The sequence below is a fragment of the Pipistrellus hanaki genome, assembly GCF_964339955.1.
Source record: "Pipistrellus hanaki genome assembly, chromosome: 6".
Classification (NCBI taxonomy): Eukaryota; Metazoa; Chordata; class Mammalia; order Chiroptera; family Vespertilionidae; genus Pipistrellus; species Pipistrellus hanaki.
Genome location: NC_140508.1, coordinates 39,570,263 through 39,593,863, shown reverse-complemented (window position 1 = coordinate 39,593,863; position 23,601 = coordinate 39,570,263). Strand labels below are relative to the sequence as shown.

General features: G+C 37.4%; 1 protein-coding gene across 3 annotated transcripts in view; it reads right to left on the bottom strand.

Annotated features, from left to right (window-relative positions):
- Positions 1-23,601, bottom strand: part of RAB27B (RAB27B, member RAS oncogene family) — a 119,807-nt gene that overhangs the window by 5,859 nt on the left and 90,347 nt on the right. For 2 of the 3 annotated variants that reach the window (XM_084887029.1, XM_084887030.1), the window contains 4 exons: positions 8,069-8,240; positions 6,384-6,469; positions 2,783-2,886; positions 313-436 (listed from right to left, as the gene is read on the bottom strand). In XM_084887029.1, the coding sequence (XP_084743155.1) occupies positions 313-436; positions 2,783-2,886; positions 6,384-6,469; positions 8,069-8,240 (486 nt within the window). Of the gene's footprint in view, positions 1-312; positions 437-2,782; positions 2,887-6,383; positions 6,470-8,068; positions 8,241-19,763; positions 19,825-23,601 lie in introns of all 3 variants that reach the window. The other variant, XM_084887031.1, reaches the window with a different exon arrangement.

Here is a 23,601-nt window from a genome sequence, read left to right as displayed (position 1 = left end):
AGCTTAGCGATACGGCCTCCCCTCGGTTATTAATCTCTCTATGCCTAATTTTCATATGTAAAATGGGATAACTCTAGGTCTTCTACATATGGTTGTGAGGGGTTAAATACATTAAAATCTAGGAACAGTTGTTAGTACCTATTAAGTATTCAGTAAATGTTAGTTGCTATTATTAATGAGTAATTGATTTAAATGTCACATACATTCCTCTGGAAGATCTTTGTAATTCCTATTGTATCAACCTCGTGTCCCTGCCCCATTACTTAGCATCAGTGTGCACGGTTGGTTGACATTGCCAGGTGACTGGTTTACCTGTATTTGTCAGCCAGGTCCCGGGCTTGCCGTTCATTGACTTCCCTTTGGTCTGGTAAGTCTGCCTTGTTGCCAATTAATACTATATCTGGATTTTCACAATAAGCATTTGCTTGCAGTTGGCCTTAGAAAGAAAGCAGATGGAACCAGCAAGCTAGTTACAAACAAGTGATGTCAAATGACTGCTCATATGAGATTCCTAATCTAATTGTTTATCTCCAGCTTTTTATATTATATTAGCCAAGTAACATGGACACACTGCCTCACGAGCTGCATGTGGTGAAGATCAATCATAATTTACATGAAGCACCTGAATGAACACCTATCAGGGCTCTTCTCCATCTGAGGAAGTGCCCTCCAAGAGGGACATATTGTTTCATACTACTTGTTCCTCAAACATAAGAGGAGAAAACAGAACATGATTTTAAAGTACACAAGTTTGTTCTTTCCTTTAAGATGATCTAAGAGAGCAGAACATTTTTTGAACCTCCACAAAGTCATGTAAAAGCAAATTTAGATAGGAAACTTGGTTTTTTGTCTTCATTTTTCCAGGAAATGAGAGAAAGAGAGAGAGAGAGAAAGAGAGAGAGAGAGAGAGAGCTGGGAGAGGGAGAGAGAAGAAAGTAAATGATGAGAAATGTGTCAACCTATGGTTTGGAGGTTAGAGGAATTACTCTAATGTTATCACAAGGCCTGATGCATGCAATTTTGCCAAGGAAAATACAAAGGCTTAGTCTATAACATCGGCTATTTGGGTGTTAGAAATGAAAGTTTTTTTAGGCCTAGCAATGAATTATCTTAAATCCATATAGTATCCTTCTAAAAAATTTTAAAACAAGGAAGAGGCTCATTGATAAAGAATGAAGAAATCATTCTCTGAAAGTATGTGTTGAATAATCTTATCTCCTTATCTCCTCAAAATCTAATAACACCAAAGTCTGAATAAGGAAATCCTATATAATAAAAGCCTAATATGCTAAGTGTCCAGGCATCCATTCAACCAATCAAAGCATAATATGCTAATGATATACTAAGGCCACTCAACCACTCACTATGACATGCACTGACGACCAGGAAGCAGTTGACCAGTAGCTATGATGTGCACTGCCCACGAGGGGGAAGATGCTTCAACTGATAGGTTAGCTTGCTGCTGGGGTCTGGCCTTTGGGACTGAGCGACATAGGTTGGACATGCCCTGGAGCCTTCTCCAAATCCCTCCCCTACTGGCCAACCTCCCACGCCTGCACCCTCTCATAATCCAGGACCCCTCAGGGGATCTCAGAGAGCTGGTTTTGGCCTGATCTCGAAGGCCAGGAAGAGGGACCCTACTCGTGCACAAATTCATGCACCAGGCCCTCTAGTATAATAATAAACGGAAATAGAGACAGATCCTAGGAAAATTACTCAATTTGAGAAGCAATATTTTCCCCCCAAGATAACAACTGTTATTGAACTCACATTTAAAGCAGTTATATACATTGTTACAAATAATATATAATAACGACATATATATTAGATACAGCAAATAAAATATTATCTTTAGTGCCACATCAAGTAAAAATAAAAATGGCATACTATTCTTCTGTGCTGAGATATATTAATCTGGCTTTAATGACTGATTAGGTGATTTTTAATTTCATAGTATATCAAAATTGTGTAGTTTTTATATGAGGCTTCCTCATATTGGCTATGTTTTTGAAGGAAAAAAGAAAAGTACAATTTCAATGTGAGCTGCTTGACTGGCACACGGTCCCTCATCTTCACGTGGCTGGTGCTCTGCAGCAGCTTCTCTCCTGGCCACCCTGTAGTTAATTAGCCCATTACTTAACCCAAGTGCATGGGAAGACATTTTAGGTGCCAGAGTACCCTCTCAGGAAAAACAGCTGTTTTTCTCTATGTCCTTTCTAGGTTAGATGTAATAGATGTGGAAGCTCGCATATTTCTAAGACAGGGAACCTTTTTTTGGTCGAGGGCCATTTGGGTATTCATCACATCATTGGTGGGCCGTACAAAATTATCAACTTTACAATTAGCCTGCTCTATTTGTCCAAACATTTCATTAACTCACCCCTGATGCCATGGCAGGCCCAGACCAAATGATTTTGAGGGCCTTTTATGGCCTGGCCCGTGGGATGGATGTTCCCCACCTCTGTTCTAGGAAGTCCTTTAAATGGCTGGACAAGTAGAATTAATGGCCTTACGACTGCAAAAATGAAGACCTTCAATATGATGGATCGGAAGCCACATTGGCTTCCTCTAAGAGTGTCAAAGTAAAATACAATTCCAAGCCACCTTAGGAGATGCACATAAAGGCCCCCACTTTGAAGGTGACACCAGAAACACCAAACTCATGACTCCCCAAGGTTATTCTTTCATCTTGTGAGGCAAACAAACAAACAAACAAACAAACAGAGCTCTTGGGCCCCAAAGTGACCAACACAGATTACATAGATTACGTAGTCCCACTTACTCATCCAGTTTCTGACATTTAAGAAGCTCTGTTGACTGGTGAGGTCAAACATTAATAAGAAACCCATGGCATCTCTGAAAAATGCGGTCGTGAGGCTCCGGAATCTGCCGAGAAAGCACAGCAGGTAGTTCTGAAAGTTAGTCCACGTCCACGTAGTGGTGGCAATACAAACAACTCTGTTTCCCTCTCAAATATGAAATATCTATGGCATCCCTTATGGGTTATCCTATGGAATGGGGGATGACCCTGAAAGACTGCTGAAGGGGCAGAGGAGGGTGTCTGCTGGTAGGTTCTTTTTAAGACAACATCCTGGCTTTCTGCTCCACTCACGCACAAGGAATTTGGTAACATTTAATCACACACATGCTTACACAGCCCCTTGGACTTCTTGGCTCATGGGCCTCCTGTGATCCACAAATAAAACCAAGAATACTTTAGAATATTGGGACTTTAACTTATACTTTTCAGTCATTCTTTGTCTGTGCCCAGAAACTTTGGCTTGAAAATGAGTGCTTATGATTACGTGTAGAAAACCACAGCTTGTTAGCATCTGGATCCAGAGTTCCTTTGTAGGGAAAAGCAGTGTTGGTGAGAAAACTCTTTTGTGAGCACTCTTTGGAGTTAAAGAGTAGCATCTATGTCTCATGAGGAAGAGGGAAGACAGTGAAGAAAGGAGTATGAGGAAAATGATTATGGGAACTGAGGGAAGGCCAGACTGAATTGTTAGGGAGAAATGAGAGCACTCATCTCTATTGAAGGATTTTGAAGAATACACCCTGTCCTGGGCAGAGTAAAGACTGTCTCTCCTCGGCTCTGATCCCCTCTACCACAACATTCTCAGTGAAGTGGGCCAGGTGCTGAAGCCCACTTTAATGTTAGAAATAGGTGAAACTAGAGACCACATATACAGACTAGAGAAGGTTGACACAGAGATGCATTTGGCAGTACATTTTTAGAAAGGCACATAACTTTGAAATTAAGAATATAACTTCCTATCCTAAATGTCCTAAATTTTGGTCCCCTATTTTAGCTTATTTGTAGATTCTTTGGTTTCCTCGAGGTTCTATTCTTTACCTTGTCTTACTCTACACACATTCACTGGGTAATCTCATCTACCTCCTGGCTCAATTATCACCAATGTTTTGAACCCCAAATTTATAGAATTAGAATTTGCCTGCCTTCATATTGTATGACCAATTACTTGCTGGATATTTCCACTTGGAGGAACCTAGCATACTTCAAACTTCCTTTGTCTAAAACCAAACTGCCCTTTCTTCCTGATTTCCTTCTTGGTTTCACCATCCTTCTGGTTGCTATACCCTCTTTCTCCTTCTCCTCCTGAATTCAACCATGGAGAAGAGGTATTTCAACAACTATTAATTTCCAAATTAGGATATTTTTGGTAAGACATAATCATGATGATTAAGAAATATCAAAAATTATATGCAATTTTTTCTTGTTGCTTTGTTTCTACTAGTCACTGGAAGCTCACAGAGATTATAGTACTTTTATTGAATGGGCTCCTCTTTTTGGGAATTAGCTGTACTCATAAAATTGTCTGCTATTCAACCACAATAGCATGGTTAACTCAACCATAACAGCCTGTTCTTTTCTCTCCATGAGTGTGTGTGTGTTTGTGTGTGTGTTATTTGAGGATAAGACTCTGCCTTATTCCCCTCTCACTGTTCACATAACAAAATCACTTAAAAACAAGCTTATTGTATGAATTTGATTGGGACTTTTGCATCCATAGCAATGTGGATAGGATCTTCTTAGTCTGGAGATGGCTTATCCCCTGGACAATTTTCCTTTGCTATCCTCCATTTTTTCCAGGACTTATTCCAGAGGGAAGATAATTGATTTTCTGCTTTACCCACCAACTTCATTCTGTCTGCAGGGTGGAAAAAGCTAGGAACCCATTAAAAAACCCCACAGATGCCAGGGTCACATTACATTGGTTCTCCTTCACCGGGAATAAAGGTTGTGCCCTGTATTCTTTGGGCTTACATAAGGGGTATTATTTTTTTCCTCCTTCCCACAATATCACTTTTATCAATAACCATTATTTTATATGGGTTATGCTGCCAAGTGTCCTGGAACAGGGTTGAGGTGTGTGGCCTTTTTATCTTGTGGCTTAGCTACACCTTATATTTACAGAATGCAAAATTCCCAAGGGATAAATAACCCCATTGTTAGCGAGACAGTCCCCAGTCTTCCCCATTTCCTTCATGAAGCAGCTGTCTTAAGGGGATAGATGAGAGAAGCCTGCCATCATGCTAGGCTGACAAATCATGTGTGAAGACATATGGGAACCACATTTTCTATATTACTTCTTCAAATAGGAATCAAATTGGTCTACAAAACATACATCTTTGTGACAACCAAACTGACATATGAACAGAGAGTCTTGTGAGGAATGACTCCAGCAGCACCAGCAGTGTTGAAGGATGTGTGTGAATGGAATTCACAGTCAAAAAAGCTAACTGAGAGGGCCCAGCACCTCTCCTGGCGTTTACACTCACTGAAGGCGTGAACATTTGGATGCATTTCAAACATTGCAGTGTTTACAAGCATAAACATTCTAAGAAACACGATTCAGAATGTGGAGGTATGTGCCTTCTAAATAGCTTATCCTGACAACCTATTGCCAATTTTTAGGTACTCTGATATCGAAGAGCTTCAGTAGCTTGTGGTCTTTAGCACCTTTGAAATCTTGTAACTCAAAGAAATATACTGCCATTAAATAAGCAAGCAATAAATACCCTTATCTACTGAGAAATTCTTATTATCTTGGACATTGTACCAGAGATGACACTGAACAACCCAGCATAGTCTCTGCCCTTATAAATCTGACAATTCTGTTTGGGTGACAAGGCTACACGTGAATCAAAGAAACAGCAAATAGAGACAAAAAATAAAAAGAAATAATAAAAAAAATATTGGCTTCATTAGGAAGTAAATACTTAATTAACTTAAGGGATGGTAGAGTAGGTGATGTAGGAATCTAAAAGGAAGAGGCTTCAGAAAGTCCCCTAGGGAGGTGGATATGAGCTGGGCCTGGTGAAAGGAGAGGATCAGGGAAGGTGGAAAGGCAGTCTGGCCGGAGGGCAATGTTGTGTCCAAGGTCTTAGAGAAGAAAGCAAGCCATATGGCACAGATCAGAGAGGCTCTGCAGAGAATGGAAAGAGATGAGAAAGATCTAAACACCCTTTTCTTCATGTCCCTCTTGGAGTAGCCCTTGTAACAGTGTAAATGTCCAGCCTTAATTTAATTAAATTCTGGAGCAAATGTTTTTCCCTATTATGAAGTACAATGACAATGTATAATAAGAAACTTCATAGAGATTTTTTGAAATCTGAACCAAATTCATAATACCGGTTATGGTTAATTAACTATAAACAATTTCTTTTTATTTCTCAATACAAATGCCTATTTTTAAACTAGTTGAATAGTTGCATATAATGTGGTTAAGTTTTTTCCTATATAACTGAAACAAACATAAAATAATATTGACAAGTAAATTATAACTTAAAAATAAATAAGAAATAAAATCAGCTCTTCTGCAATCTTTGTAGCTAGAAACAAAGTAATTTACTGTTACCGCTCTTGTCCTGCAGTGTCCCAAAGCTGAAGGTGCACCTTAAATGCTTTCCCTGATGATCCATTTGGCCCTTGTGTATTATAAACCTGAAAGATATGATTTTCGTCAGTTTATACTGCTTTGGATTTTGTCAACATTCAAATTCTCTGGGTTCACTCAACATGTTTTTTTTCCTCAATTACTATAATCAAAGTTCATAGTGCAGGATAAATATTTGCTCTGTTTTTTTTCCAGCAGTATCACATGTACTCTCACTTTTAAATGTCAAGTACAAGTATGATTTTCAACACAATTTAGGCATACTGCAAACTTAAATTAGACACCTTCTGTCATTTCCTCATGGAGGCAGCAAGCAAGTTCTAGGTTCAAAACTTAGCTCTCCATTTAACCTCTCTGAGTCTTATTTTCTTACCTGAAAATTGAGACCCATAATCTCTCCCTACTTTACAGTCACTGCAAATTTAAATGAAACACCAAATGTGAAAGCATTCTTAAAACAGTAAAATGATTTACAAATACCCGAATATCTTTTACTGTGCATTGGACTTTCAGAACGATTTAGCCATGGCATTTGCTCAGAATTTCTCAATAAGTTCACACAGGATATTTTAACTCTTCCTTTATTAGCCATTTCTTCCAAGGCTCTTTTTAAATTCTTTAAATTATGGTCTTTTGAATTCTTATTAAGCAAAGCATAATGATTTTAATATTTCATCAGCTCCCTTAAGTACAACTTAGTGGAATGTTTCAAAGGGAAAGCTACAAGGGCACATACCTAGCTCAGTAGGGGCACTCAGGAGGGGAGAAGGCACAGGAAAACCCTGGAGGGGTTGGAAGCAAATTTGCTAAGACTACATTCCAGTGTATGGACTTTCAGATGAGGTACAGGACATTATAAGAAACCACGATTTACCTTTTCAACCATCATTTCCTTTGTGTGGGTGGTTTCTTCCCCCTCAATTCTTGAGGAAGAAATAGATCTGTGACATCAACTGGGAGCTGCAGCCATTTTGGCAATCGAGAATACCTTGGGTGGCAGTAAATCTGGCAAGGCTTATGTGCCTATGCTACACGTCTCACATGTCACAATATCTTTATTTCTGTCATTAGCGTCTAGCACAGGAGAAGGAAGTGGTGGCAATTCTCACTTAAACTCCCTTATCTCAGAAAATAGCATGGATTGGTCTCACATTCTGTTCATAATCAGCTAGTGATTGATGGCTGAGTCTACACATAAATAAAAATGCAGCAAGAACTTACACAACTCATGTTCCAGCTATTTGCCAATCACTCTTTTGACGTCTTTAAGAGTAGAAAAATGAACACTTGTTCTTTTTGAGGAACTTAACTCAGACTAAGAGTTAATGTTTTCCTATCCTGAATAATTCAAGTTTTGAAAGAGTCCTTAAGAATTTGTAGAAAACACACCATATAAATTCATACATTATTTATTTTAGTTGCTCTGTATACTTTTGGAGATAAGCGATAGTGACACTCAACGTCTTTCTGTGCAAAAATGTTATTTATAGTGGAGAAAGTAAAAAAGTAATATAAATTAAAGTGACAGGCCATAAATTGCTTGTGATAAAAGACAAATGTCTCACATGCAATAAACATAGCTTCTTAATTCTTATCGCATCTGGGGAGGATCAACAATAAGTTTAACAGTATGGATAAGAACTCACCACACGTTTTTCCCGAAAGTCTATTCCTACTGTTGTGATGAACTTGGGGTTGAATTTATTATCTGTGTATCGATAAAGAAATGTCGTCTTCCCCACCCCCGAATCTCCAAGGGCCAGGAGTTTGATCAGGTAATCATAGTCCCCATCGGTCATAGTGATGGTCTTGTTGGGCCTGCGTAGAAGAAGAATAATATTTTGTTAGGTTTCAAAGTTTAAAATTTTGAATGTCTTCATTCTGCCACATTCTCAATTAACTGGTTCTAAGCAGCCTCAGGAGTCAGGGCACCTCTATTATTCCAGTCAGTACAAATCTTTTTACATCAGGTCAGTTAATATGAACAAAAGCTACATGATACCTATCATAGACATTGCCACAGCAATAGTAGAACTAAAGAGTCATCACCTTTAGTTTTAAAGCCCTTTGGGGTCAGGCATATGGTGCTGGGAAGAGGATACAGTTACAAAGGGAACAGAAAAGCCCACCCAGGATGATGCAGGTATGCCAGAAAGACTGGCATTACATTTGGGGAGTGGAAGAGAGAAGCCTAGAGGGCTATTTTGCATCTAATCATACAGAAGGAGCTTTCTCTCATGTGCGAACAAAATATTCCTTTTTAATTTTAAAATTTTAACAACTGGTATGACAACCTTTAAAAACACTAATTTGAAGTCATTTTAAAAGCAATGTTTAAAAATCTTCTGTTTTGGAATACTAAAGACTCTGTTCTCCAATGGCAAATCTGTTCTATTTGGCAAGTCTGCTAAATGTTTTCCAGGCATTAAAAAAAGGGAAGAGATAGTAAGAGACATAATTTTGGTAATTCTGCTAATATTTAATATTTCTCCTGACTGAAGGAATGTTGTCAGTTGCCATTTCTTCCAGTGCCCTAACTTCTGACTCATTTTTTTTCTGTTGTTATAGTGATTATGAGTGAAGATGAGCCAAGGGCCAATGCCAAGTGCACCCACCATAGTAATATCAAGACTACCTCCACACACATGTGAAGGACACCACCACCTACTGAATACTTGGTGAAGTTTCCAATCTTGAGTTTGGCAAAATGATTGGTGGGTTATATATCTCATTTTATCATATCCTTGTATAGAGAAAGGCCTATAAAGACTTTATTGGAATTGGAAGGTTTCTTTCCTCACTCTGTGAGAAGGAATGTTCTCCCCGCCTCTATAGATCCAGAAAGCATTGTACTCTTCAGGAGTTCTGAAGTGATAAAAATCAATTTCAATAACAGGTTATTCGATGGATATATCTAAAATTGTTAGATGATTCTAAAAATGTCTACCTGAGAGAAAATGACACACATGTTCACCTATTTAAATAAAACAATATATTTTTTTACATTGTCACTTTAGTTAATGGTCAAAACTAAAAGATTTTTATGTTTTGGGATAAAATAAAAGATAATCAGGGACTTAGTGAATCAGTACATCATTTGGAAGATTTGCGATTTGTTTACATTAGAATTTTCTAAAATTTGGACCATACTCTTGTTAAATCCAACTCAATTTCTTATGGGTTTATGGTTTTTAATTAACAAGTGGTTCCTCAGGACAGGTGCTTCAAGAGCTGCTAATCGCCTTGTCTGGTTTGGCTCAGTGGCAGACTCAGGGGTCCCGGGTTTGACTCCAGTCAAGGATATGTACCTTGGTTGCAGGCATATACCAGTGGGGAATGTGCAGGAGACAGCTAACCGATGTTTCTCTCTTACTGATGTTTCTAACTCTCTATCCCTCTCCCTTCCTCTCTGTAAAAAATCAATTTTATATATATATTTATTTATTTTTTAAAGAGCTTCCAATGCATAATTTTGCACTAAAGCTTTTCTTCTCAATTATATGCTTTCTTCACTGAGTTAAGACTCAGGGTGGTTACTGATCATGAATGTTTATTTTTTTTCTTTTTTAGTATCTATACCAAGTATAATCATTGCTCAGGAGGAAGCTATCAACAAGCAGCCTTTCTTAATAATAGGAAAACAGATATCTCAACTTGACATGGAATTCTCAGAAAATGCCTGCACTGGTTAACTACTTGACAGCAACTACAATAGCTCTGAGTTTGGGTGATTCTAAATCTCTTACCAGGACTTTATAGTTGAAGATGTTGATGGTTCTAGTCTTTGAGCAAAATGAGTTGCCAGAAAAGATTGCTGCTAAAGTCTCATGATTTCCCATTTCAGGTCTATCTCCACCACTACTCAACTTGTTCATGTACAGCTCTTTCTTTTTTAAAAAAAAAATATATATATTTTATTGATTTTTTTTACAGAGAGGAAGAGAGAGAGATAGAGAGTTAGAAACATCGATGAGAGAGAATCATCGATCAGCTGCCTCTTGCACACCCTCTACTGGGGATGTGCCCACAACCAAGGTGCATGCCCTTGACCGGAATCGAACCCGGGACCTTTCAGTCCGCAGGCCGACACTCTATCCATTGAGCCAGACTGGCCCTGGCCATGTACAGCTCTTTCTAAGTCTGTCATTTCACTAGAAGAATTGGATGAAACTGCTAAAATTCTCATGGGGAAATAAAGAGATTAACATTTATTCAAACTAAGAAATAAGTGACCAGAGCCTTTCTCTCCCCCCCCCTCCCCCCCCCCCCGCCTCCCCTTGGGCACACACATTGATAATCTGGGTAAGAAATTGAAGCCACTTGGCTGCCTAAATACAAGCTCAAGTTGGAGGGTACTGTGGCTCCCTGAAAAGTGAAAACAATGCAACCAAGAAGATATAGCAGCACACTTTAAAACTTAGTTTAAAGTTAACTGTGTTTTTTGCAATATTTTTGTGACAGTGTCAGGGAAGGCCAAGCTTTGAGCAAATCTAGTTAAATATCTTCAGTATATAGTATCAGGTTCAAAGATGAAAATTCAAAATCTAGTTACTGACAAGGCATGCATACACTTAAACCTTAAATAAGGATGCAAGAAAATATAACATAACTTTACAAGACGGAGCATGATTAAGTGATAAACGAGTCAAATAGTTGTGCTTTTAGTTCTAACAAAACATTAGTCCTCATGGTCTTCGGTGGTCTGAGAACCTTTTGTAGAGGAAGAGAACCTTACTGATAGCATAGGGAGGGATTTAGTACAAGAGGAGGAGATGCAGGTCCATTGCAGGACGATTTCCTCCCACGTGCAGAAAGAAACTATCATTATTTGCCAACTATGTGTATTCCTGATCTGAGTCAATCTGTTCTCTGTTGTTCATACATAAACCTGCCTGGGCAATGCTGGGCTGCCTCCCAGCGAGGCTTTAGTCCAGAGTGAATAATCCTGGCTCACAGGGATCAATTCCACTGTGGCCCACACCAGCTCTTTTCTATAAGTAAAAGGTTGTGGGCACAACCCTTACCACAAATTCTCCACCTGAAATTAATGCAAAACTCGGCACTGTGGAAAACCTCTAGTTAGTGTCTCTAGCAGACTACTCAAAGAAAGACATATTAAGCTAGGCATGAGATAATTCGCCTCTAAGCTTCTTTCAAAAACAAATTTTACATCTCTACAAATACCTATATCTAACAATGCATAATTCTTTTATATTTAGTTTGGTTCCTCTTTTATTACCATGTGGTTTTATGAGTCCTAAAATCATATGATCTTGATATTCTATCCTTTGCACAGTATGTACAGCACCACAAAGAAAAATAAAAGCCTTGGCAAGGTTTTCTCTTCTAAGAACTGGGCTAAAAAATATGATCTGGGAGGGATCAGAAAGCTGACAAGTTTAGCAATGTTGTTTATTCCTGTCCAATGACTGATGGTCTTGTCCAGTTCTTGGTTCTATGGTTCCAAAAGGGAGGAAAGAGCCAGAAGACTGCTGTGTTTCAGGAAGTGTGTCTGACTCTCCACCATTATCACTGTGTCACAAGCTATACCACACAAGCCAGGAAATCCTTTAGATAAAGATTTTGAAGTGTCATCCTTAGAACCCTTCATGAGAAGGTGTAGGGCTGGCAGAGGAGGGAAAATATCCAAAACATCCAGGAGGTTCTGTTTAATAAAGATTCATAAAGACAGAAGGAAGTCTAAGTAATCATGTGGGCTAGCTTTCACTTTATGGATAAGTCTTGTGACTTGTAGGGTGACAGTTTAAACACACTCTTCTGAAATATTTATATCCTTAGAGGATCCCTTCCAAATAACCTGGGGGAAATGAAATATAGAGGCACCATACTTTATGAAAGCGAGATTTGTGCTGGCAGAGTTTATAAAGTTGTCAGTTGAATATGTCAGTCCTCTGAGAACGGGGCTCCTCCATGAAATCATACATTCGCCCATCTAACATACACTCACAGGCACCTCTTATTTGGCATTGTTCTGAGGATACATTCTGCTTTCTCCAGTGGGAAGCTTAACAAATGCGACTGAGATGGATGGATGACCATTATCCAGACCGATTTACCCATGCAAACTGATGCTCTTTGCTAGTTCTCCAAGTAACAATCTGAAGAACACCATGGCAAGCTATGACCTTGTGACTTGAACTTATTAAATTAATGAACACCAACTTAACATTCTTAAGGCACATTGGAAAGCTTAACATGATAGAAAAACAAAGTATCAGTAATGTTATTTTGTTTTCAGTTTAGATGGCTTCAATAAAATAAAGATGACAAGCATAAAATAGACAAAAGTTTAATAAGGTTCTCATTTATTTTTGAATGGTTTGTGTTGGTATCCAGTCGGTACATTTTGAGGTCTGGGGTTTTCATAGCAAACGCCTCATTGTCTGAATGATAGCCTGAGGGCAATTCTCATATACAGACCTTCAAACACTGCTTCCCAAAATCATATCATGTTCTGGAGGTTGGAGCTAAATTATGGATGGCTGACGTTCTAGGGACCTATAGGCTGTGACTCAGTAGAATAAAAGGCATTTTCCAGAGGGAAGGGATATATTTTAAAAAATAAATTTTAACGTATTCTACAACATCTTATTCCATTAGGAAGGTTTATTAAAGATAATTTTTATTTTGATTCTTCTTAAAGGTTATTTAAGATTAATGAATCTGAGCCTATATAGCAGATTCAAACCGAATTGCAAAGATAAGACAACATTAAGTTACTCAAACAACTTTTATTTAAGTTGACAATGGTCAATGTGTCTAGTAAAGCAATCAAATGTATTTTAAAAAATAAAAGTGTCCATTTTGTTTTATTCTGTGACCAAGGGATCTAAAAAAAAATAGAGATAAACCAATAATCTATTGAATTTATGCTTACTCACCTTGGAAATAAAGGGTAAAGTTCTAACATAATTCAGTTTTAAATAGATTTATCTCCATTGATATATGATTTTCACATAAAAAACTCACTTCTAAACCAACAAATACATTTATTTTTGAAAAAAAAGTTTTCAAAGGTAACAGTTTTTCCTTTGGCTTACTTTTGTGGTATCTTTTGATACTATATGAACATTCTTTCTTTTTTTCCTTTACATTTTATTGCAAGAAATTCCAAAATATATAGAAAATTCGAGGAAATAGTAGTGTGCCCCCATATACTGCTCATCCAGCTTCTAAATTACTAATAAATGGCCAATCTTGCTTCATGTACCCCAAATTTTCCCTATACCATATTATTTTGAAGCACAGTCCAGGCACCAGAACCTTTTTTTCATAAATAATTCAGTACATATCTCTAAAAATCAACTTAGCTCTATAGACATTGTGCTTACCCATAGCAAAGGTGATCAGATTTTAGGCTTTGGGGGTATTCGATAGGTCATAAATCATATATTGATACTGAACAGATAAATATTAAAACTTTGTGATATGAGTTTGCAAATACATTTTCTCATTCGCCTCTTTACTAAGCTCATGGTATTTATGAAGGACATTAAGTTGATGTTGTTTGGGGGAGAAATCAAATTCTGAGTCACAGTTTGGAAGGTTTTCCCACCTCAGGTCATAGAGAAATTAATTCATGTAAAATAACGTGCATCCTTGTTCCTGGTTTTAGTTGTGAATTCTCCAGTGTTTTCCCACTAAGCAAGATGCTGGAGGACTACTGAATTTGTCAGTTACCCTTTCTTCTTCTATTGAGATGCTCTTCTGATTTCTCTCCTTAGCTTGATTTTATTAATAGATTTCCTTATATAGTAACATCTTCACATGTATAAAGTAAATTTCACTTGTTCATGTATATTATCTTTTAATGTGCTCCTGGATTTTGTTTCTTGTGTTTTATTTAAATTTTTATCAGCTTTTTATCTTGTTGAAATAATTTTTAAGCTTTATATTATTTTCACTTAGAAGAATATGAAAGCTTTTCTTCTTTTTCCATACTCTGGAGTAGTGTAAGTACTGTTAATTTTATATATCTTTAAGTATTGGAAAGAATTTCTATGTCCTGGTGATTTTGTATGGGATGTTTTTAAAATTACACCTTCTCTATTTTTTCTTTGGTAATTGGTCCATTTAAAAAAATATATTTAATTGATTTTTTACAGAGAGGAAGGGAGAGAGGGTCAGAAACATTGATGAGAGAGAAACATCAATCAGCTGCCTCCTGCACACCTCCTACTGGGGATGTGCCCACAACCAATATACATACCCTTGACCGGAATCTAACCTGTGACCCTTGAGTCCACAGACTAACGCTCTATCCACTGAGCCAAACCGGTTAGGGCATAATTGGTCCATTTAATCCTGTCTTTACTAGAATCAATTTTGCAAACTTGTAATTTTGTAGGACATTAACCATTTCATCTATAAATTCAAATGTACTTTGTGAAGTTGTACAATCGACTTTTATATAAAATTTTACATTCCCTCTGTTTTGATACTTATTTTTATCTACTTGATATGTCCCATTCTGTGTATTTGTACTTATTTGTAGAAGGTTTTAAAAAGCCAATGAAAGGACCAGTCTTATTATCTCAAGAGTTTATTTTAATTTTCATATTGTCACCCATAGTTCAGCAATATTATTTTTTATTGTAATTTTTTTTCCATTGAAATGCCTCCTACCGCTCATAAGTTCTTCTCCACTTTGACTCCAGTTTCTATATACCCAAAGGGGACATAGTGCTGTGGAGTCAAGTTCTAGTAGGCCTTGGAATTCTGAATTTGGCATTGCTAAAACCCAAATTTGCTCAAGGAGTACCCTTCCTGAGATCCCTGCAGCTTGCCAATAATCTTTGTAATTAGGGTCAGGATAGGGCTGCTCCCTGATCTATGATATTTTTTACCAGAATTGAAAAAAAAAACAACAAACTTTTAAATCATTCTGTTTATGAACATTGATCCATTCATGTGTCTTCCTGCTATTGGGTCATTACAACTCAGCAGGAGCCAGCCAGGCACAAAACTATTTTGTCCTCAGTTGTAGCACAATATCGACAGGTTTTCTAAATAGAATCTTGCTGAAAAGAACAGGAGAGCAATGGCCTAGCATTATCCCTTGAAGCTCACTTATACCCCTGTGGAGAGAGAAACCCCTCACTGATGTATGCTTAAAAACATGTTAGCAGATAAGCCCCAAAGCTCAAGGTTAGCCAAAGCAATGCACGTGTTTGGCTTCAGATGAGTATATGGTCTGTAGAAACAACATAAGTATTGTTTCAGATTCAGAGAAACCCAGTGTATGTCCAGAGTCATGCTGTGAGCACAGGTCTTGGAGCTCACATACATTGTCACTGATCTGTCAGCTCACCTTGTTGGCACAGGAAAAAAAATAGATGCTCAGATTCTACAGCTCCCAAAAGACCTGGTTAGCTTCTCTGAATCCTAGGCTGGGTGTGTGTGCAGCTCCATTGAAGCCAGAGGTGGTAAGAGACCCAGGCAAGTTCCAGGCATCCTCCTGGATCTCAGTTTGACCTGGTGGACTCCTTGCTCTCCCCCATTTCATATCCATTTTTCTTTGCTGACCCTGGTTCTGCTGACTTCAGGTTCAACACGAAACAGAAAAGCACCAGGCTTACCTAGGCTGCTGAGCCAGCTCCTACAATTGCATAAAATCCTGTCTGATTAATGCAAGTGTTGGCAAAAGTAGGTTTGTATTTGTTCATATAGAAAATGATAAAATAATTTATAAATAATACAAGAATAACTGTAAACCTACAACTGTAAACCTACCTTTGCCTACCCCTGTATATCTCATTTTCTATATCACTCATAGTGATTCTGTGTTGTTGTTATGGTTATTTGTTCTTTTTTAAAATTAAAACCTTTATTGATATCAAATGCTAGAAAGTTGAGAATCCCACTTCAGGCATATGCCTTTATTGGTTGATATCTATGAAATTAAGTAATAGACATGGTATAGCTAAGATAGAGCTCTGGGAAGGAAACCTATTTCCTAGCAGATCTCGTTATAAACTAATTGAACTCATAAACCTCAGTTTTGAAAGAGCCACACAATGACCACATTGAGGATTGCTTAGCTATCCTGATAGCTAGCTAAGAGGGTCTTCACATGAACTGGCCTTTAGCTTTTGGCTTCAGACTGGAGGGTTTGCCTTATGTTCCATTGCAGTATTTCTACACCCGCTGCAAAATGGTTGTGAGCAGTTAACATTAACTTTCTCAACTGTAAGGCAGGATGTTGGCATATGCCTCCAAAAGAAGCCCTGAGGATGCTGGCACATCCCTGTAACCAATGAGCAAGTGCATCAAAGAACTTTCACTTTAAATGTACACACCAGTCTTCGGCTCACATCAATGATGTGAAGGAGGGATTTGGCTTCTATATCAACTTACAGTGTATTAAGCCAATGGAGGAATACTTTTTCTATACATTGGAATAAGAATGCCATTAGATGGTATTCTTAATTTAAAAACTTCATGACATTTAGAAACAGTAATTAGAAACTTCACAGATGCTTTTCTACACTATTACAATATAGGATTTTATGGTTGCTTCTTCAGAGAGGTAAGAATTACACTCGGGCAATAAAATGTACCAATTAACAGAATTTTCATATAAGTATTATAAGTTTTACCAAGGAAAAATATCTGTGACTATGAAGGGGAAACTGCCTAACACAAAACAAATTCATTTAAAAATAACAAAACATCAAATTATTAGAAAGGGATATCTGAGACAACTCAAATAATAACAGAATGATAACTAAGAATAGTTATATTGCTTCATTATGTTCTAATAATTATCAGTTACTGTTCTAAGCACTAAGTACTAAGGACTAATTCATTTAATCTTTAAAACAACCCAGCAACAAGTAGGTTTAACACATTGTCAAAATCTAGCTGTTGTTGGCCAGAAATATAAGCTGTTGCTAAAATTCATATTTAAATGCAAGGGACACAGAAAAACCAAAATAATCTTGCCCGAAGAAGAACAAAGTTTGAGGACTTATACTTTCCAACTTTAAAACTTATTACAGATACACCAACCAATACAATGTGGCACAGACTAATGACACCCAAATAGATCGATGGAACAAAATTGAAAATCTAGAAATAAATTCTTACATTGATGGTCAATTATGACCAGAGCAGCAAGACAATTCAATGGGTAAGAATAATCTTTTCAACAAATGCTTCTCAGGCAACTGGATAGCTACATTCAAAAGAATGGATTTAGACTGCTGACTTACTACAAATATAAAAACTAATGAAAAATGGGTTATAGACCCAAGTGTAAGAGCTAAAATGATGAAACTCTTAGAAAAAAAATAGTAAATATTCATAATCTTAGATTGTGCAATTGTTTCTTAAATATAATACCCAACAACCTGGTGACAAAAGAAAAGAGTATAGAAATACATTTCATCACAATGAAAAACTCATTGTGCTTAAAAAAGACATCAAACAAGTGAAAACATACCCCCAGAACTATTTGTGAATCCTGTAGGGAACTTGAATCCAGATTACATAAGAATTCTTACAACTCAAAAATAAGAAGATAAATAACCAAACTAATAAGTGGACAAAGGATTTAAATCTATTTCTCCAAAGATGATATAGAAATTTCCAGTAAGCATGTGTAAAGATTCTAAGACAGCATTAGTCATTAGAATAGTACCAATCAAATCTGTAATGAAATGCCACGTCACACCCACTGGGATGGCTATAATAAAAAATATGAACAAAGCAAGTGCTGGGAAGGATTTGTAGAAATGAAGTTCTCCTATGTCAATGGTGGAAATGTAAAATGGTATAGCCATTTCTGAAAACAGTTTGGCACTCTAAAAAAAATTAAACATAGAGTGACTCTTAGACTCAGCAATTCCACTCATTGGCTTATTTCCAAAAGAAATGAAAACATATGTCCATGCAAAAACTTATACACAAATACTCATAATAGCCCCCAAATGGAAATAACCCAAATGTTTACCAGTGGATAAAGAGATAAAATATAGGATAGCCATGCAATAGCATATTGCCTAACCATAAAAAGAGAATGCTATACAGATACATGTTACAACATGAATGAACTTTGGAAACATGCTTAAGTGAAAGAAGCCAGAAGCAACAGGTTACGTATTGTATAATTCTATTTATATGAAACATCCATAATAGGCAAACTCATAGAGACATAATGCAAAGTAGTATTTGTCTGGAACATGGAGAGGAGCAATGGGAGTGGCTGTTAAAGGGTATGAGGAGTGTTTTATTTTGTTTTTAAGGATGATGAAAATGTTCTGGCTTCAGATAGTAATGTTGGCATATTTTTGCAAATATACTAAAAACCACTGAGCTATATACTTGAAGAGGGTAAATTTTATGGTATGTGAATTAAACCTCAGTAAAGCTATTCTTTTTAAAGCTCAACAGTGTAAGAATACTCCATTTTATTTTTAAAATAATTGATTTGTCTTAGCTAGATGCTAATGCATACTTATTTATAATGAAGCCATTTACTAAGGGTGCCCTGTGTATTCAAACAATAATACCCTCCTGAAATCAATATAGTCTATGACCTAATTAAATAAAATAATTTATTATTGTAAAAATACTTATCATTTAACAGGGTCCTGAGAGCCCATGTGCTGAGCAAATGTGCTCACCATGAGGACTGAGTAATTGAAACTCCCTGAGAAACATCAAGGCCGACCAGTTACCAGGATCCTGTGAAATACCACTGGAATGAAACTTGACGGCATATGGGACCCAACCACATCAATATCCCTATTGGGGATTTACAAATGCAAATTCCAGAGCCTTTCCAGAATAGCCTCTCTGTATACATGTCCTGGAACCTGGAGTTTAAATATCCAGCTAAGTTACAACAGAAGAGCACCCAGCTTTGCCCATTACATTCTCCATCATCATTCTTCACCTCTAGGCAGGCCCTCCAGAAGGTTGAGCTGTGTAACCCCCTCCACCAACTCAACTCATTCTAATGTAGAAAACCCACTGGAGATAGTTTATCTGACCTGATCCTGTTATGGTGTAGAGCAATTTCTTTTTGCTGACTGCCATCAGCAAAGCTTGGCACGCAGCTCATGGTTCCTTCTTCTGCTGAAACCTATTATTATAATGCACTTATACTATGCTTTTCCAGCTACATGTAACTTTTGTTCCCTCACATATCCTAAATTTTGCTTCCCTGACAATTAGTAGCTCCCAAGATGGTATTGTACTCACTCTAAATAACTGCACAGAGAATGTTGCATGAATGTTCAGATTAAATAAATTAAGATTCAAGAATGTTCTGAAAGATTTAGTATTTGACCTGGAAAGCTTTTCTGCATGACTTACTTTTCATAAGGGAGTCATATTTTTCTTCAATGCTCTCCTAGTCTTTTAGCCAAAATTCCAGCTAGGGAGCAAGAGAAAGAAATATAAAATACTTAAAATTCTGCAAAGCCTTATATCAAAAGAATCTTCGATACAAATTATATATCTTCAAGGCTGGAAAAGCTTGTGATGTCATAAAGCAGATTAGGAAGTCTCTACAGAGGGGCCAATGTCTCCTGGAGATCAATCAGGAAAAACAGAATAGAGGTTTCCCAACTCAGTGGTTCTCACACTTGGAGGCTTTTAATACTAAGTGAAATAAGTCAGTAAGAGAAAGACGAATACCATATCATTTCACTTCCTTGTGGAATCTAATGAACAAAATAAATGAACAAACAAGATAGAAGCAGACTTGTAGATAGAGAGAACAGATGGTCAGCTGTCAGAAGGGAGGAATTTAGGGGGCTAGGTGAAAAAGGTGAAGAGATTAAGCCAAAACAAAAACAAAACTTACAGACACAGACAACAGTATGATAATTCCCAAAGGAAAAGTGGGGTATACGACAGGGTATAGTAGAAGAGAGTATAAGGGGGATACATGTTGATTGGAAGAAGGCTTGACTTGGGTTGGTAAACACACAATATGATACACAGATGATGGATTATAGAATTGTACACATGAAACCTATATAATTTTTTTAAGCAACGTCACTCTAATAAATTCAATAAAAATTAAATAAAAACTCCCTGATGCCCAGGCCACACCCCAAACCAAGTAGATCCAAATTCTAATGGTGATACAAAAGCATTAGTATCTTCTGATGCTCTCCAGATGATTCCAATACACAACTAAGTTTGAGAACCACGGCCTCTCCTCTTACCCCAGAGACTCCTCACGACCAATGAATGATTCCTAATTTGTACTCTGGCTAATTGAAATGAAGAGTATACCACATTCATGAAGGCATATAGCCTCCTAAGACAGTGTGTTGGGAAGATGGGTCCTTTTTGACCATAGTCACCTGCTTCAATGGGCCAACCAGCACAAGTCACAAGACAGTTCCTTTTCAGTTAACCCATCTCTCCGAATTCATGTCAGGGAGTTATGTGTCATGTCCAAGGACATTAAGTGTATGTGCATAAACAGAAGCATCTTCTCTTAAACAATGTCTTCATGTAGAAAGACAGATACATTTTTAACTTAAAGAGATGCTCATTTAAAAGACACTTTTCTAAATTTTCAGACGTTGGTCTAATCATCTTACAATCTGGCTTATGTTCCAGCTGGCTGCTGCTTTGAGGAAGTCATGACAACTTCTACTGCTTTCCTTCACTTCATTATCTGAGAAAAGACATACTAATCCAAAATGTGCCCACAAAGTCTGCCTCTCAGAGATATAAGGAAGCCAAATTAGATAGCATTGGTGGGTTCATAGGCACATATTGATGAAAATAAAATGTGCCATATTATTATAACTTTCTCACGTAAACATGAGGTAACTCCAAGAATATGGAAGATAAGAAATCCAAGAGCTCTTTCAAAAAAGAATGTTGGCTGGTCATTGTTTTGGCTGATAGTTAGCCAGAAGCTTGGGAAATGTTGGCAAAGAGAGATCATATCTACAAAGAATGGAGTTAGTCCAAAGGAAGTGCTTATTTGTCTCACAGGGGATGTTTGCGCTATGTAGATGCTTAGGTTAATAGAGATTTCTAAATTGGAATTTTATTTCTGCAATGTGTATGATATGAGGCTGAATGGAAAATAAGGAAGACTATTACACATGGATCTTATTTCTTATGTGGGAGAGAAAATAAACAAACATTAAGTCCCTTTATCTGACCAGTTACTTAAAATGAGGTCTATACCACAAAATCTAAAGTTTTTTAAGTCTAAAAGGTGTTTAGAGGAGAAGGAAAAACTAATAAAGGACGAGCAAGTGGGAGCAGAAGTAATTAGGAAGGCTTCACGGAGGATGTGAGATAAGAGCTGAACTTGATAGGGAAAGAAGAAAAGAGGGGTTGGGATGAGCAGAGCACTCACTGGTCCTGCAGGCAGAATGTGTACCCAGTGTCACTGGCTACAGGAAACTTGGCTTAGAAGCACAGGACACATTCTGGGGGCTTGGCTGCTGAGGTTGGATCTGCAGGATCAAGGGTTGACAGTGGTGTAACGGTAAAAGGTAGCTATTGGAGTCCATTGCCCTGAGTTACTTTTAGCCATTTACCCAACATGTGGCCATGGGCAAATTACTTAACTCTGGATTCTTATGGTCTGTATCTGTAATTATATGTAAAACCTCTGGCTCAATGCATTCCATCGCCATGAATTCCCCCTCCACTCTTGACTTGCCAAGAAATAAAGAACTAAAACATTTTGACTAATGATACAATGTAAAAAACAAAAACAACAAAAAAAAGCACACACACAAAATAATTAATCATTGAACAAATTACTTTATAGCCTAAAATTAAGTCAACAAATTCCTCAGGAAAAAAATATGGTGGTAGAGAAAAAAAATCCCAAGAAAAAGGCATGCTTGAGTTTTAAAAACTGGTTTTACCTCTACTTAGCAAAGCACTAGATTATTTCACTTTTATCCCGCCTGGAGCCCTGATAAAAATGAAAATATGTCAACAATGACTAATTATAGCTTTAATGAGTCTATTGTTTACTTCCTGGCAGTAACCTAATAAGTTGACCATGTCTTAAACTCACCTGGCATTTTGCAATATAAAACATTTATAATTTTGCCTTTGACAACTTTCACCCCCAGCTGTTCTAGTGAGAAAAGAAAAGTCATCATTAGCACAAAGACATTTACAGTATGCCCACCTTTCCCTGCTGTTTGGTACATTTTAATGTCTAATCAGACGAAGCAGCAGGCAGCTTCCCGGTGCCTGGCGCGGAGCCTGCTAAGGTCTGATCCTGAAGAGAATCCTGGCAGGGCACTGTGGTACTCCAGTGTTCTGTAACTTTAGAACTTGCACACATTTTCAGGTTAATCACAATTTTAGGCTGAGAAAAGCCTGGAAATATTCAAAAGTGTGCATCATTGGCTGAAATTATACTTAAATAAGGTTGCTACTCAGACTTACACAACACTGAGAAAGGGACTTTTGTTGGAAACATACTCTATTGACTGCTCCAACCCACAGTGACTGTGCTCACTGAGAAAAGAATCATGATTTCAGCAAAGAAATAAATGCCAAGAGTTGGAGTTTTCATAAGCTAAGACTTGGTCTGAGTCAGTTCTTATGAAATTAGCTTTGCCAGTACTTTCCAGAGTCACTCTACACTGGGTTGCTGGGAGAACTCTGCAAGTTCGCTTCCCTGAAGTCCATTCCTGCCCAAGGAAAAACATTACATTTCCCGTTAAAGATCTACATATTACTTTCTGGTATTTTTTAACAAAAGGACAGATAGCATCATTTACCACATTAAGTCAAAATACTGAGTAAATTTTAACATCTTAGAGGGGAAAGAATCACAATAAAGTTATCTATCACAAAAAAATATATTTGCTTATCTGGCACCTCCCAATTTATTAATGTCTATGTCCTTAAGACATTTTTGGGAATCAATCTATTTCTTCAACATCAAAGAATGCCCTTCCTATATCACTGTCATCAACTTTATTATTATTTTTTTTAATTTATTTTTTTTACAGAGAGGAAGGAAAAGAGATAGAGAGTTAGAAACATCCATGAGAGAGAGTCATCGATCAGCTGCCTTTTGCACATCCCCTACTGGGGATGTGCCCGCAATCAAGGTACATGCTCCTGACCAGAATCGAACCCGAGACCCTTCAGTCTCCAGGCTGATGCTCTATCCACTGAGCCAAACCAGTTTCGTCTGTCA